The sequence below is a fragment of the Cervus canadensis genome, chromosome 3, assembly GCF_019320065.1.
Source record: "Cervus canadensis isolate Bull #8, Minnesota chromosome 3, ASM1932006v1, whole genome shotgun sequence".
NCBI classification, from domain to species: domain Eukaryota; kingdom Metazoa; phylum Chordata; class Mammalia; order Artiodactyla; family Cervidae; genus Cervus; species Cervus canadensis.
In genome coordinates, this window is record NC_057388.1 from 12,733,517 (window position 1) to 12,747,264 (window position 13,748).

The 13,748-nt window shown below is 40.6% G+C and overlaps 1 protein-coding gene across 1 annotated transcript in view; it reads left to right on the top strand.

The window, feature by feature from the left end:
- Positions 1–406: 406 nt before the first annotated feature.
- LOC122438928 (cyclic AMP-inducible protein BP74-like) overlaps positions 407–13,748 on the top strand; it is a 71,062-nt gene continuing 57,720 nt past the window's right edge. The window contains exons 1-2 of the mRNA XM_043464239.1: positions 407–667; positions 698–1,549. Coding sequence (XP_043320174.1) covers positions 581–667; positions 698–1,549 — 939 coding nt within the window. The 5' untranslated portion in view covers positions 407–580. The remainder of the gene's footprint in view (positions 668–697; positions 1,550–13,748) is intronic.

Below are 13,748 nucleotides of genomic sequence, written 5' to 3' on the forward strand. Positions count from 1 at the left end.
TTTATAAATAACAGGAATTTTCAAGAACAACCTGACCCAAAGTAATTTTTGTCCCATTTTCTTTTCTAATAAATGGCTACTGCATGGGATCACAGTTTCATTTTCATGTAATTTTTTTATAGCCATAAATGCAAAAATTAAAGAAACTATTGATACTCTATTTTAAATTCTTATTTCTGCCCCCCACTGTTCAGCAGTGGTTCAAAATAGAAACCTAGCTATCTTAATCCTTGCCTTTGGCAGAAATGATTTCAGCATCAAGCAATCTTTATTCTGGAAAGCATTTCCTACCTTTACTTCTACTATTTCTAAGGTCCCACAGTGTACAATATCTGAATATTGTGGAGCCCACATTTAAATTCGAGGAGTGAGGGGGTGGGGAGGTTGAAGGTGAGACGACTTGGGAGAGTAGCACTGACATATATACACCAGTGAAAGTGACATATACACCGGTGACATATACACCAGTGACATATACACGAGTGAGAGTGACATATACACCAGTGACATATACACTGGTGACATATACACCAGTGAGAGTGACATATACACCGGTGACATATACACTAGTGACATATACATGAGTGAGAGTGACATATACACAAGTGAGAGTGACATATACACCAGTGACATATACACGAGTGAGAGTGACATATACACCAGTGACATATACACCAGTGACATATACACTGGTGACATATACACCAGTGAAAGTGACATATACAATGGTGACATATACACCGGTGACATATACACGAGTGAGAGTGACATATACACCAGTGACATATACACTAGTGACATATACATGAGTGAGAGTGACATATACACCAGTGACATATACACCAGTGACATATACACTGGTGACATATACACCAGTGAAAGTGACATATACAATGGTGACATATACACCGGTGACATATACACGAGTGAGAGTGACATATACACCAGTGACATATACACTAGTGACATATACATGAGTGAGAGTGACATATACACCAGTGACATATACACCAGTGACATATACACTGGTGACATATACACCAGTGAAAGTGACATATACAATGGTGACATATACACCGGTGACATATACACGAGTGAGAGTGACATATACACCAGTGACATATACACTAGTGACATATACATGAGTGAGAGTGACATATACACCAGTGACATATACACCAGTGACATATACACTGGTGACATATACACCAGTGAAAGTGACATATACAATGGTGACATATACACCGGTGACATATACACGAGTGAGAGTGACATATACACCGGTGACATATACACTAGTGACATATACATGAGTGAGAGTGACATATACACCAGTGACATATACACCAGTGACATATACACCAGTGACATATACACCGGTGACATATACACCAGTGACATATACACGAGTGAGAGTGACATATACACCAGTGAAAGTGACATATACACCAGTGACATATACACCGGTGACATATACACGAGTGAGAGTGACATATACACCGGTGACATATACACTGGTGACATATACACCAGTGAAAGTGATTTTTCGGCACTCAGCTTTCTTCACAGTCCAACTCTCACATCCATACATGACCACTGGAAAAACCATAGCCTTGACCAGATGGACCTTTGTTGGCAAAGTAATGTCTCTGCTTTTAATCTGCTATCTAGGTTGGTCATAACTTTCCTTCCAAGGAGTAAGCGTCTTTTAATTTCATGGCTGCAATCACCATCTGCACTGATTTTGGAGCCCAAAAACATAAAGTCTGACACTGTTTCCACTGTCTCCCCATCTATTTCCCATGAGAAGTCTTAGTTGTGGCATGTTGGATCTAGTTCCCTAGCCAGGAATTGAACTCAGGCCCCCTGCACTGGGAGCATGGAGTGTTATCCACTGAGCCACATGGGAAGTCCCTGTCTTGTCACACTATTAAAACACATCCTGGATACTCTCAAAAAAAGAAAATATCAGAAAAATCCAAGTTAAAGGACATTCTACAAAATACTATTCTACAAAGTACTCTTCAAAACTGCTAAGGTCAAGAAAGGCAAATAAAGACCACCACTGTCAGGCTGTAGGTGCTTAAGGAGACACAGCAACTAAATGTAATGTGGTTCATCCTGAAATGAACCTACAAGCAGAAAAAAAAGAACTTAATTTAAAAAGTGGAGAAATTAAAATTGTCTATGCCTAGTTAAAAGTATTTTACCAACAATATTGCCTTAGTTTTGATAAATGTACTGTGTAAATGGTTATGTAAGCTGTTATTAGGAAATGTGTAAAGGCTATATAGAAACTTTCTGTGACTATCTCTGTAACTCTTCTGCAATCTAAAATTATTTCAAAATAAAACTCTACAGAAAAGAAAATGAAAAAAAAACTATTTTAAGTCAATAAACAACAGAAGATCAGCCTAAATGATCCATTCAAAGGTCAAAAGAAAAATATGCATATTAAAATAAGAGAAAAGCTAAAAGACATAAAGGATAGGATAAGAAAAATATAGTAATGTATAATATTAACTACAAAAATATATGCAAAAGAGGAAACAGATATAGTAGTGAAAATACTTACATTTCAAGAAATACATAAAAGTAATTACCAAGTGAAATTAATGGAAAGAAACATCTCTGGGGAAAATCTTAATATTTCCCAATCAGGCAGAAAAAAAATGTAGTAGATATAAAAAGGAACAATAGTCAGACTGACCTCAGATTTCCAAAGTGCAACACTAAATGGCAATGACCAACCATTTTGAATATAAAATTTTATAGACTATGAATTCCATACCCAGTAGAGTTATATTAGGCATTAATAATATATGTATACATGATTGTGTATATGTAATAGTATATATACACAGTACATAAAACATTATTTATATATCAAATCAATATAAAATATTATTTTGTTTTATATAAATATATATTTTTATATATCCCAACAGCCCCCAAAATATATTTTATATGTGATATTTGTTTTTCACACTCAATTTTTGAAATGTGTGTTTTATACTTCTAGCACATCTCAGTTCAGATTAGCCACATTTCAAGTGCTCAGTAACCACATGTGACTAGTGGCTACCATACTGGACAGAAAAATGGGTTGCAACAAAGGAAGCTATGATGACCTTAGAGTAGACAAACTTCTAAAATAAGCCTCAAGAAAACTAATCATGTCAGAAAGATACATGAATTACATTTAAATTATTAATTTTTGTTCATCAAATTAACCATAAGGGTGTAAACGGATAAGCCGTGGAGTGGGAGAAGGTATTTGAAACACTTATAAATGATTAAGCATTAAAGAACTCTTAAAAATATAGCAAAAACAAATATGTATATATATATATATATATATATATATATATATATATATATATTTCTGGATACAAAAACAAACCATGTTGCTTCTTGACTGAAACATCTTCATTGGGTTTCACCACATTTTAGGAATATCCAGAATCTCAAGGACAGCCTCCCAACTGTTTCAGTCAATATATTCTTGCCTGGGTATACTACTTGACAACTGGGAATATTCATTGGAACGACTGATGCTGAAGCTGAAGCTCCAATACTTTGGCCACTGGACACGAAGAGCCGACTCATTGGAAAAGACCCTGATGCTGGGGAAAATTGAGGGCAGGAGGAGAAGGGGACGACAGAGGATGAGATGGTTGGATGGTATCACCGACTTGATTGACCTGAGTTTGAGCAAGCTCCAGGAGCTGGTGATGGACAGAGAAGCCTGGCATGCTGCAGCCCATGAGGTCGCAAAGAGTCAGACATGACTGAGCGACTGAACTGAACTGTATCTTACTTGAGGCACTTTTTTTTTTTTTTGCAAGCATTTAGAATCTTTTACTTTGACATTAAAAGCCAAGACTAAACTGTTTTCAGAGTACAGCATTGACTCCCTGAGTCGTGGAGGGGTCTATGCTTAGTCTATGGTGCCATAAATATTAATGAAGGGTCCAGATACCGGTGCTGACGGCGGCAGTGCTGAACTGGTTCTCAGCCTCTGCTTGCACCCAGAGGCAGTGGCTATGACTGCATGTTTAAAGAACTGAGCTTCATGATACAATATATCAGATGCTGCGATATATGCCTTCCTGCTCCTCAACAATGAACTCTATGCAAGTTCACAGTCGTACACACATACATATATTTAAATCCATGAAAACCAAACTCATTGGAATGATAGAACTGCTTGTTTTGCTTCTGAGTTTTAGTTTTGCCACTGAGACTATATTTCTTCAACTTTAATCTGATTATTTTGCTAATGTCTAAAAAGCCTAGATATGATGGCTTTTTCTGGGAAAAGCAGTACTTTCCCTAATTTCCTGCACATTTTCCCAGGGTTTCTCATACCTTTCCGTCACAGTAATTCCTTCCCTACCCCCTTCCCATTCACTGTGACACTCTCCGTTCACCTGTCTTCTGTTTTTTCATCTGACTGTGGACATGTTTCTTTAGCAATGGTCTAAGAACTTTGTATCTTAGATACAAACTTAGATACAAATTTTGTGTCTTCCCGGCACAGTCGTCACACATACACAGGCCTGAATAGACACACTGCTGGCTGATGGCCAAGGGGTTGGGTACCATTTTCACACTGAATGGGGATGAACTGTCCTGTGCATTCATATTGCATTCACAATACAAGGGCCATAGGCATTATTTAGCTGTTTAATAACCAAAACTCCAAAACCACATATGCCTGCCTACACACTACCCCAGAGTCACCATGTCCACACAACATCATTAGCATGAAACCACAAAATTATAACTGAAAATCACATAGGAACTTAAAGAAATAACTATTCAGGATTTTACTTCTTAGCAGCAAATAATAACTAAAACCCAGAAACTGTCAAAGGAAAATTGACTTGGTAAAATAATCATCTGACTATAACCTGACTTTTCCTTCTAAAAGAGTCTTACATTGTCATTAGGTAATTTTTTCTACATCATGAAAAGGCAGGAAATAAATATATAAACATCCTTTAAAAAAATCCACCATATGGGATGCATGAGACAAGTGCTCCGGCCTGGTGCACTGGGAAGACCCAGAGGAATCGGGTGGAGAGGGAGATGGGAGGGGGGATCGGGATGGGGAATATCAACAGGAATGCCAACTTTCCACAAGCACCTCAAGAGGAGGCTTCTCTCAGCTATAGGTATGTGAGAGGGACCCTGAGTTGACTGCTTCAAGTGGAATGGACACTGAGGTGCCCTGACTCGAAATAAGGCTGGATCTCCCTGCAGTGACTTGAATGCAGGCTCATCTTTCATCTTACAAGATGAAGGGATGCTTGAATCCCCTGTGGAGACCCTAGAGAATGCCCTAGTTCCACGACTCATCTCGTCAGGAGGTCTCACACCCCTTTGACAACTCGAGAGGAACGCTGAGTTCAATGCTTCAAAAGGAGACAAAGCCTGACTCCTCTTGAAAATTGATAGGAATCCCAATATCCCTGTGGCCACTGGAAAGGGACCCTGGGTCTCTTGCCTCCCCTCAAGATGCGTCCCTATTGCCCTGCCACGCCTCGAGGTTAATCCTGAGTTGTCCCTCACAACTAGACAGGAGTCCTGACGTCACTGAACAAACATGAGTTTGAAGGGTCATCCCCATTGTAACTCGTGATTATACCCCAGGTTTCCACCAAAAATCAAGAAAAACCATGAGACATCCCACTCACCATGAGATGAGGCAAGATTCCCCTACATTGCATGCAGAGCAATTCTGTGTTCCCCATCAAACATGAAAGGAGCCTTGGCTTCCTTGATGGAATTCCATAGAGTCCCCAAGAACAATGTCACAAGTCTAGAGGGACTCTGAGGTCATCGCAGCCAGATGAAAAAGCTCCGTGTACCCCAACTCAACTCGAGCTGAGAACTGATTCCCTGGCTTCGACTCAAGAGGAATACCAACTTTCCACAAGCACCTCAAGAGGAGGCTTCTCTCAGCTATAGGTACTTTAGAGGGACCCTGAGTTTGCTGCCTCAAGTGGATGGACACCGAGATGCCCTGACTAGAATTAAGGCCGGATATCCCTGCAGTGACTTGAATGCAGGCTCATCTTTCATCTCCCAAGACGAAAGGATGTCTGAATCCCCTGCTTTCCCCTTTGGCTTGCACAGAGCGTGTTGTGGTTCTGCTGATGTGATGAGTGGAGTTGTAAAGAGGTACCTCGATGAGCCACAGTGGGCCCGGATGTTCCACACACATAGGATTCTTGCTTACTGACTCATTGCTGTTCTAATGCTGTTTCTCACAGTTCAGTTGAAAGGGGCATTGCAAAGGAAGTTATTCCTTGAAAGACATGTTCTGTGGAGACTGGTGGCCATCTCAATTGTATGCCTTCCAATCCTGTTGTTCATAAGTGATGTATTAGGTCAAAGCTGAGGTGGGGAGACCCAGTGGGCAGAACAGGAGAGTTTTATCTGGTTCCCTTTCTAACCTTGAGCTGTGGTTTTGAAGAACCAAGGATAAGCCTGAATGGAGCAAATGCCATTATATGAACAATAGAAGAACAGAAGAACTGGCTTAATGTTTATAGCTAGAGGGGATGGGTTAATATTCTATGGCTTTCACTGCTCTCTGGAAAAGCATCCTATCATCTCAAGAGTTTCTGTGTTTTTAATTTGCAGTCCCAGGTCCCTTCTGTCAGACAGAATTCTCCAGGAAACCCAGAGCAATGCTCATTCTGAGCCTGTCTGCTTTAAGTAGGGTCCGTAGTTTGAGCATTCCCTTCTGGGTCTAACTCCAAGCATAATTTTCCAGTATATCTTTAGAACCTTAAGTATCCTTTGCAAACTGGGAGTATTAACTTCACAAAAAGCCTGTTAGAAACACAGGCCCTCCAGCCTCACTTCTGACCTACCTAGTCAGAATCTGCATTTTAACAATATCCTCAGGCAATTTGTATGCACATTAAAGTTTGAGAAGCTCTGCTTTAGAACTTTATTATTTGGCTGCTACTTGTTAGTGGTTGCTAATGAGCATGACCGAATTTTATTGAATTCAGAACACTTCTGATCACCTGAAGTATCTGCTTCCTTTATTTGTCTCTATTTTTTATTGACCACACCTCCCTCTCTAAAACATAAGCTCTTTGAGCACAAGTACATTCTCTGTACTGCCCCCACATATTAACATTCAACAAATATTTGTTGAGTGAAACAAATGAACAAATGACCCATTGTAGACAAAGGTGTGTGCAGTAACAGAGGCCTGGCAGATCAGATTCCATAATCCCCTGGTGTTGCCTCAGGACCTCAGCACATCATGCCTGGGGCAGGCAGATGAGAGGGAAATGGAGACAGGCAGCTTAGCAGTTCAGAGACCACACTGCTGTGATAGCCTCAGAGAAAATCTTGGTTGTCTAGGATAGGATTGGTGGCTCCAGCTTTCTTCCTTTGATTTTTTGAGAATGGGAGTTATCAGTCCTGCTGCAGAATGTCCTGCATTCCAGCAAACCAAAACAGTCCTTTAAAACCCTACTCCGCAGTAGTGGTGGTGATTTAGTCACTAAGTCGTGTCCAACTCTTGCGACCCCATGGACTGTAGCCTGCCAGGCTCCTCTATCCAGGCTCCTCTATCCATTAAGAATCCATGGGATTCTTCAGGCAAGAATACTGGAGTGGGTTGCCATTTCCTTCTCCAGCATATTTTCCCAACCCAGGAATTGAACCCAGGTCTCCTGCATTGCAGGCAGATTCTTTACCAACTGAGCTATGAGGGAATAGAGGGACTGCTGGAAAAGCAGCCAGTGAGGTACAACAGCTTGAGGCTTGGTGGGCTGACCAACTGGTTTGTCGGAGACTCTTTTGGTTTCAGAACTGGAAGTCCCATGTCTCAGAAAACCCTGCAAGTCTTGGGGAAACTGGGACCACTGGTCACCCCACCTGACTGCTTCCTGAAGTGCCATATCTACTGAGCATCTCTGCTAAAGGTGAAGGACTTGGAGTCTCTGACAGACATTTATGTTTTTAGGGCACTTTTGCGATCTAACCAAGAATGTCCAACAGCAAAAACTTACCTAGAGGCAGATCTCTTAAGTCCACCCACAGGATGGTGGCTTAACTCCCACTAATTTCACACAGGAATCCTTTATTTTTGTCTTTTTTATAAATATGGAGAGGGACAGAGTTTTTCTTTTTTTCACAAAAGGATGGCTCAGTTAAAAGCACCATCTTAGAAATCTTAGCTTTTTTTCCCATCAGGTACTACCCCAAAGGTGCTAATATTTGAATTATCTTGGAAGTATATGGCCCCAGGACCAGAGCAAAACCTTTCCAGAAATGCTTTCATATGGGAAAGGCACAGGGGTTGTTTTCCTAAATTAAATTCACTTCCAGACATAATTTTTATGACTGCCATTTCCAAATATGCTCATTTAGTTCTTTCTACCTAAAAAAAAAAAAAAAACAGATGGTATTGGATGGGATTGAACTGTGGTGTTATAAATCTAGGACCAGATGATTTCGTTGTAAACTACTACAATTCAATTGGAATGCTTTTATATACATATAGCATTATTTAGCTATGTAACTAAATTATATAACTAATGATTTAATCTATAAATGGTCTGAGTGTCCCTTTTTGTCATGATGCTATTGCCATGGTGGGCAGTGGTCACCATTCAAAAAACACAGGACTGTTCAAAGCTGGACTTTCTTGAATTCAAAAATGGGTTTTTTTCCAACATCCTGGGTTTAAATATTTTAATTTATTCCTTAAAATGTGTCCCACAATACAGTATATAATTTAAGAAATGGATAGGGAAAATCATTTAAAACAACTGTTCTGTTACAACTGTTGTGAGAAAGTGGTTATTTTATATATTCCCAACATTCTTCTTTAAAATACTATTGTATCACAGACTTTATATAGAAAATACTGAACATAATACATGGTTCTGTAATTTAAAAAGACTAAACAAAGCTATTCCCCAAACTCTTATTTAATTGTTTAACATACCTGAGTGACTTTAGAATAGCTAGGTGCTATATTACAGAGTGCTTGATCATGACAAATGCAATTACTAAATAAAGTGCATTAGTATTTTCTGAACTGCATTTATTACTTTGATTGCAAAATAGTTTATGTTTCCATTCACAAAGTATGATCTTATTCTTACTCACTCACTCATCTGTTGGACTTGTAGACTGTTTGCTTGTGATTACAGCAATATTCTTAACTGTGATGTTGCAGCATACTGGTATGTCAGGATCGATTATGAAGTGTGTTGAAAGGAGTTGGTACTAATTAGAGGAAAGGGGTCCAAAGCTTACAAATTATTTACTTTATAAAACAGATCAGAGTAGCTCCAGATTATCCAAGTCGTTTTATCATGTGGTGCTTTCTTAAGAGTGAGGAAAGGAATGGATTTTGAGCTAGCTGGCCATAGCTTGCTCTCTACGTTTCTGAACAGCAGTCTGGGGAGTGTGACACATGGAAGGTAGCTGAAAGAAACTGGATAGGAAAAACTGTTAAGAATGACTGGCCTACACTGTCAAAAAGAAAGAACTAGGAAACAGAAAAATTAGCATGTTGTATGAAAAGTCCAATTTGCTCCTGCACTGAAGTTCAATGGGAAAAAAAGAAATTCTTGCACCAATGTTCATTCAGAAATAGTTAAGAATCTATCAGACACTATGTGTGCCAGTTCAGGTCCTACAGGGAGAATTCACCCTAGGAGAGGCATGGTTCAGTTCAGTTCAGTCGCTCAGTCGTGTGTGACTCTTTGCGACTCCATGGCCTGCAGCAGCATGCCAGGCCTCCCTGTCCATCACCAACTCCTGGAGTTTACCCAAACTCATGTCCATTGAGTCGGTGATGCCATCCAACCATCTCGTCCTCTGTCGTCCCCTTCTCTTCCTGCCTTCAATCTTTCCCAACATCAGAGTCTTTTCCAATGAGTCAGTTCTTCGCATCAAGTGGCCAAAATATTGGAGTTTCAGCTTCAGCATCAGTCCTTCCAATGAATATTCAGGACTGATCTTCTTTAGGATGGACTGGTTGGATCTCCTTGCAGTCCAAGGGACTCTCAAGAGTCTTCTCCAACACCACAGTTCAAAACCATCAATTCTTCAGTGCACAGCTTTCTTTATAGTCCAACTCTTACATCCATACATGGCTACTGGAAAAACAATAGCTTTGACGAGACAGACCTTTGTTGGCAAAGTATTGTCTCTGCTTTTTAATATGTTGTCTAGGTTGGTCATAACTTTTCTTCCAAGGAGCAAGCGTCTTTTACTCCTGCTGTTTATGTGTGCTTCCTTGAATTTCTTTACTTTGACATTCACAGCACTGTGATTGTTGTCATTTTTAGTTTAAATAAATTGAAAAAAATTTTTAAAGGACCATTCACCAAGATGGTCTTTAGAAAAGACCCTGATGCTGGGAAAGATTGAAGGCAGGAGGAAAGGGGGACAACAGAGGATGAGATGATTGGATGGCATCAGGACTCAATGGATATGAGTTTGAGCAAGCTCCAGGAGATGGTGAAGGATAGGAAACCCTGATGTGCTGCAGTCCATGGGGTCACAAAGAGTCAGAAATGGCTGAGCAACTGAACAACACCACCACTACCAAGGTGGAATTGACATGCAAGAGATTTGTTGGGGGACATATTTCTGAGGGATAGATGTTAAGGGAGTAGGAGTAGCTAGGGAGAGCCTTCAGAACAATGCTGCTATGACACACATGAAAGGAAAGAAGTAAACATTGCATTGGGTGTAAAGTCTCTGACCACACTGCAGCTCTGAGACAGTTTCAGCCAAGTCAGTCGGGAGTCTCTGAGCGTAGTGGGTTGAATGCTGCCTAATCCCGCCCCAGGTGGGTACGTCTTCCTGGAACCTGTATATGTGACCTTATTTAGAAGAGGAGTCTTTATGAATATAATCAAGGATATCAGGGACTTCCTTGGTGGTCCAGTGGCTAAGATTTCACCTGCTGATGCAAGGGACACAGGTTCAATCCCTGGTCTGGGAAGATTCCACATGCCACAGGGCAACTAAGCCCATGTGCCACAACTACTGAAGCCTGCATGCTCTAGAGACCATGCTTTGCAACAAGAGAAGCCACAGTAATGAGAAGCCTGAGCACCGCTACTAGAGAGTAGTCCTTGCTTGCCACAACTAGGGAAAAGCCTAGGCACAGCAGTGCAACCAAAAATGAATAAATAAATAAATATTTTTTTTTAAAGGGAATCAAGATGAGATAATTCTGGACTATCCATGTAGTCCCTAGATGGCATAATGAGCGTCCTAACAATAACAGAAGACATGGATATGTAGAGGAGAAGGTCATGTGAAAATAGATACTGGAATTATGTAATCTACAAGCCAAGGAACACACAGCCTGCCAGCAGCTACCAGACGCTAGGAAAGATGAATGAAGCGGATTCTTCCACAGCCTCTGGAAGGAACTGATCCTGCCAATACAGTGATTTCAGACCCTCAGCCACCAAACTGTGAGATAATATATTTCTGTTGTTTTAAGCCATCCAGTTTGCAGTCACTCGTTATGGAAGCCACAGGAAACTAGTCTACTAAGTCAAAGTTGCTCATTAGAGAAGCCCAGCATCTCACAGGAATGGGACAGTACTGAGCTGTGTCAAGTCATTAGCTAGAAGAGGCCCAGGAGAAGCATGGCCTCCCCGTGAACACACAGTAAATCCAAAGGAGTGGCAACTGGGGCTATCATTTAACTATGAAGACGATCTGGGTGATGCTGTTCCATGACTGCCATGTCATGAAACAGCAAAGAAGCAAAGACTAGAGACTATAGTCTTTCCTTTCAGAAATTAAATTGGTCAAGCAGTGGATATTGCACACAAGGAGATACAATATGTATGTGACAAAGCAGGACTACTTTATGCCTACATTTGAGGGAATCCAAAACCCTGGAAGGGTCAGCTGAAAAAAGTTGAATCTGGGAACACTCCCTAGATGAAGAAAGTGGTGCACTGAGATCAATGAAGGGGAAGCAGGACAAATGGAATGAGTGCCGGCATAAAGCAGAGGGCCAGCAGTAAGGATACAGCTGGAAGGAAAGAGTTTGGCCTAGCTGTTTCTTACAAAACTACCTACAAAAAGAAGAGGTCGAAGAGGAAGAGATTTCACAAGGCAGAGAGTAGATCTGAAGGGAAAGGTGAGCAGAAACATAAAGAAGCAATAAGGCCTTCTTGAATCCCATATGTATTTATTTTACTAAAACTAAAAATATTTCCCAGGTAACTTCAGACCTGGTAGAAGAGGGAAGCAGAGGATGAGATGGTTAGATAGCATTGCTGACTCAATGAACATGAATTTGAGCAAACCTCGGGAGAGAGCGGAGGACAGGGAAGCCTGGCGTGCTGCAGTCCGCGGGGCTGCAAAGAGTCAGAGATGACTTAGCAGCCGAGCAACAGAAACCGCAACAGCAACTTCCAGCCTACCTGGCAAGAATCCCGGAAGGTCTACTTTGCTGGAATGACACAGATTTAGTCAGGATCCAAAAGAAGTTATTACACTTATTAAAAAATAAACAAGGAGGATAATATTTAGAGCTGGTAACCCTTGCAACCCTATTTATTGAATAATACGGGGAGGTGCTTATATTCTGAAGTAGATTTTCACATGTTAGACAGAGATCATAAAATCTTTATGTCACAGTTATTGAGAGGATTAAATGAACCAGAGAATGTTAATGCACAGTGTAAGTTACTATGCTTGATGGCAACCCATGCTATCATCTAAATTTGAGTTAAATACACATAGATATCCATAATACCATCACTCAAAAACAATTACTATTAACTTTTAGTATGTAAATCCTCCCATATTTTTTCAATTTGTATGTGAAGATATATATTGACATATTTTTCCTACTAGTATGGATTGCCACTTGCCCATAACCCACACACAAATGAGTTATTCAGAACATGTTTTTCCTTGTACATAATGTATTGTGGTGGTGAAGGGAATGGCAACCCACTCCAGTATTCTTGCCTGGAAAATCCCATGGACAGAGGAACCTGGCGGCCTGTAGTCCACGGGGTCACAAAGTGTTGGACATGATTGAGGGACTAACATGACAATGTATTGTGGACATTCTTTTGTGTTAGCAAATAAAGATCTAAAGCATTTTTGATGGCCAAATATGGTAGAGATTGCTAGAGCTTGGCCATTTTGCTTTTGTCTTCTTCTGGATACCCAGAAAAATACACACCCCAGTTGCCTTTAAGTTAGGCAGAACCATGGTACCAGTTCTGGCCAATGAGCTCTAAGCGGACGTGATGTGTGTCACATACAGGTTGAAGTGCTGAAGAACCTTTGCATTGCCCTCCAATCCTTCCCAAGTGGCATTTCAAAGAAATTATGGAGCTATAGATTGGAGATAGACCTTAAATAAAAGCTGTCTTTCCTCTCAATGGATTTTGTGTGAGCAAGGAAAAAAATTAGATGTAAAGCCTCCATAATCTGAGAATTTGCTTGGTATAGCAACGTTGTCTGGCTTGTCCTAACATGGGTAATATTCCGTTGTGTGTGTGTGTGTGTGTGTGTGTGTGTGTGTGTGTGCATGCTCAATCTCTCAGTTGTGTCCAACTCTTTGAGACCCCATGGACTGTAGCCCACCAGGCTCCTCTGTCTATGAGACTTTCCAGACAATAATACTGGAGTGGGTTGCCATTTCCTATTCCAGGGGATCTTCCCAAGCCAGGGATCAAACCTGTGTCTCCTGCATTGGCAGGCAG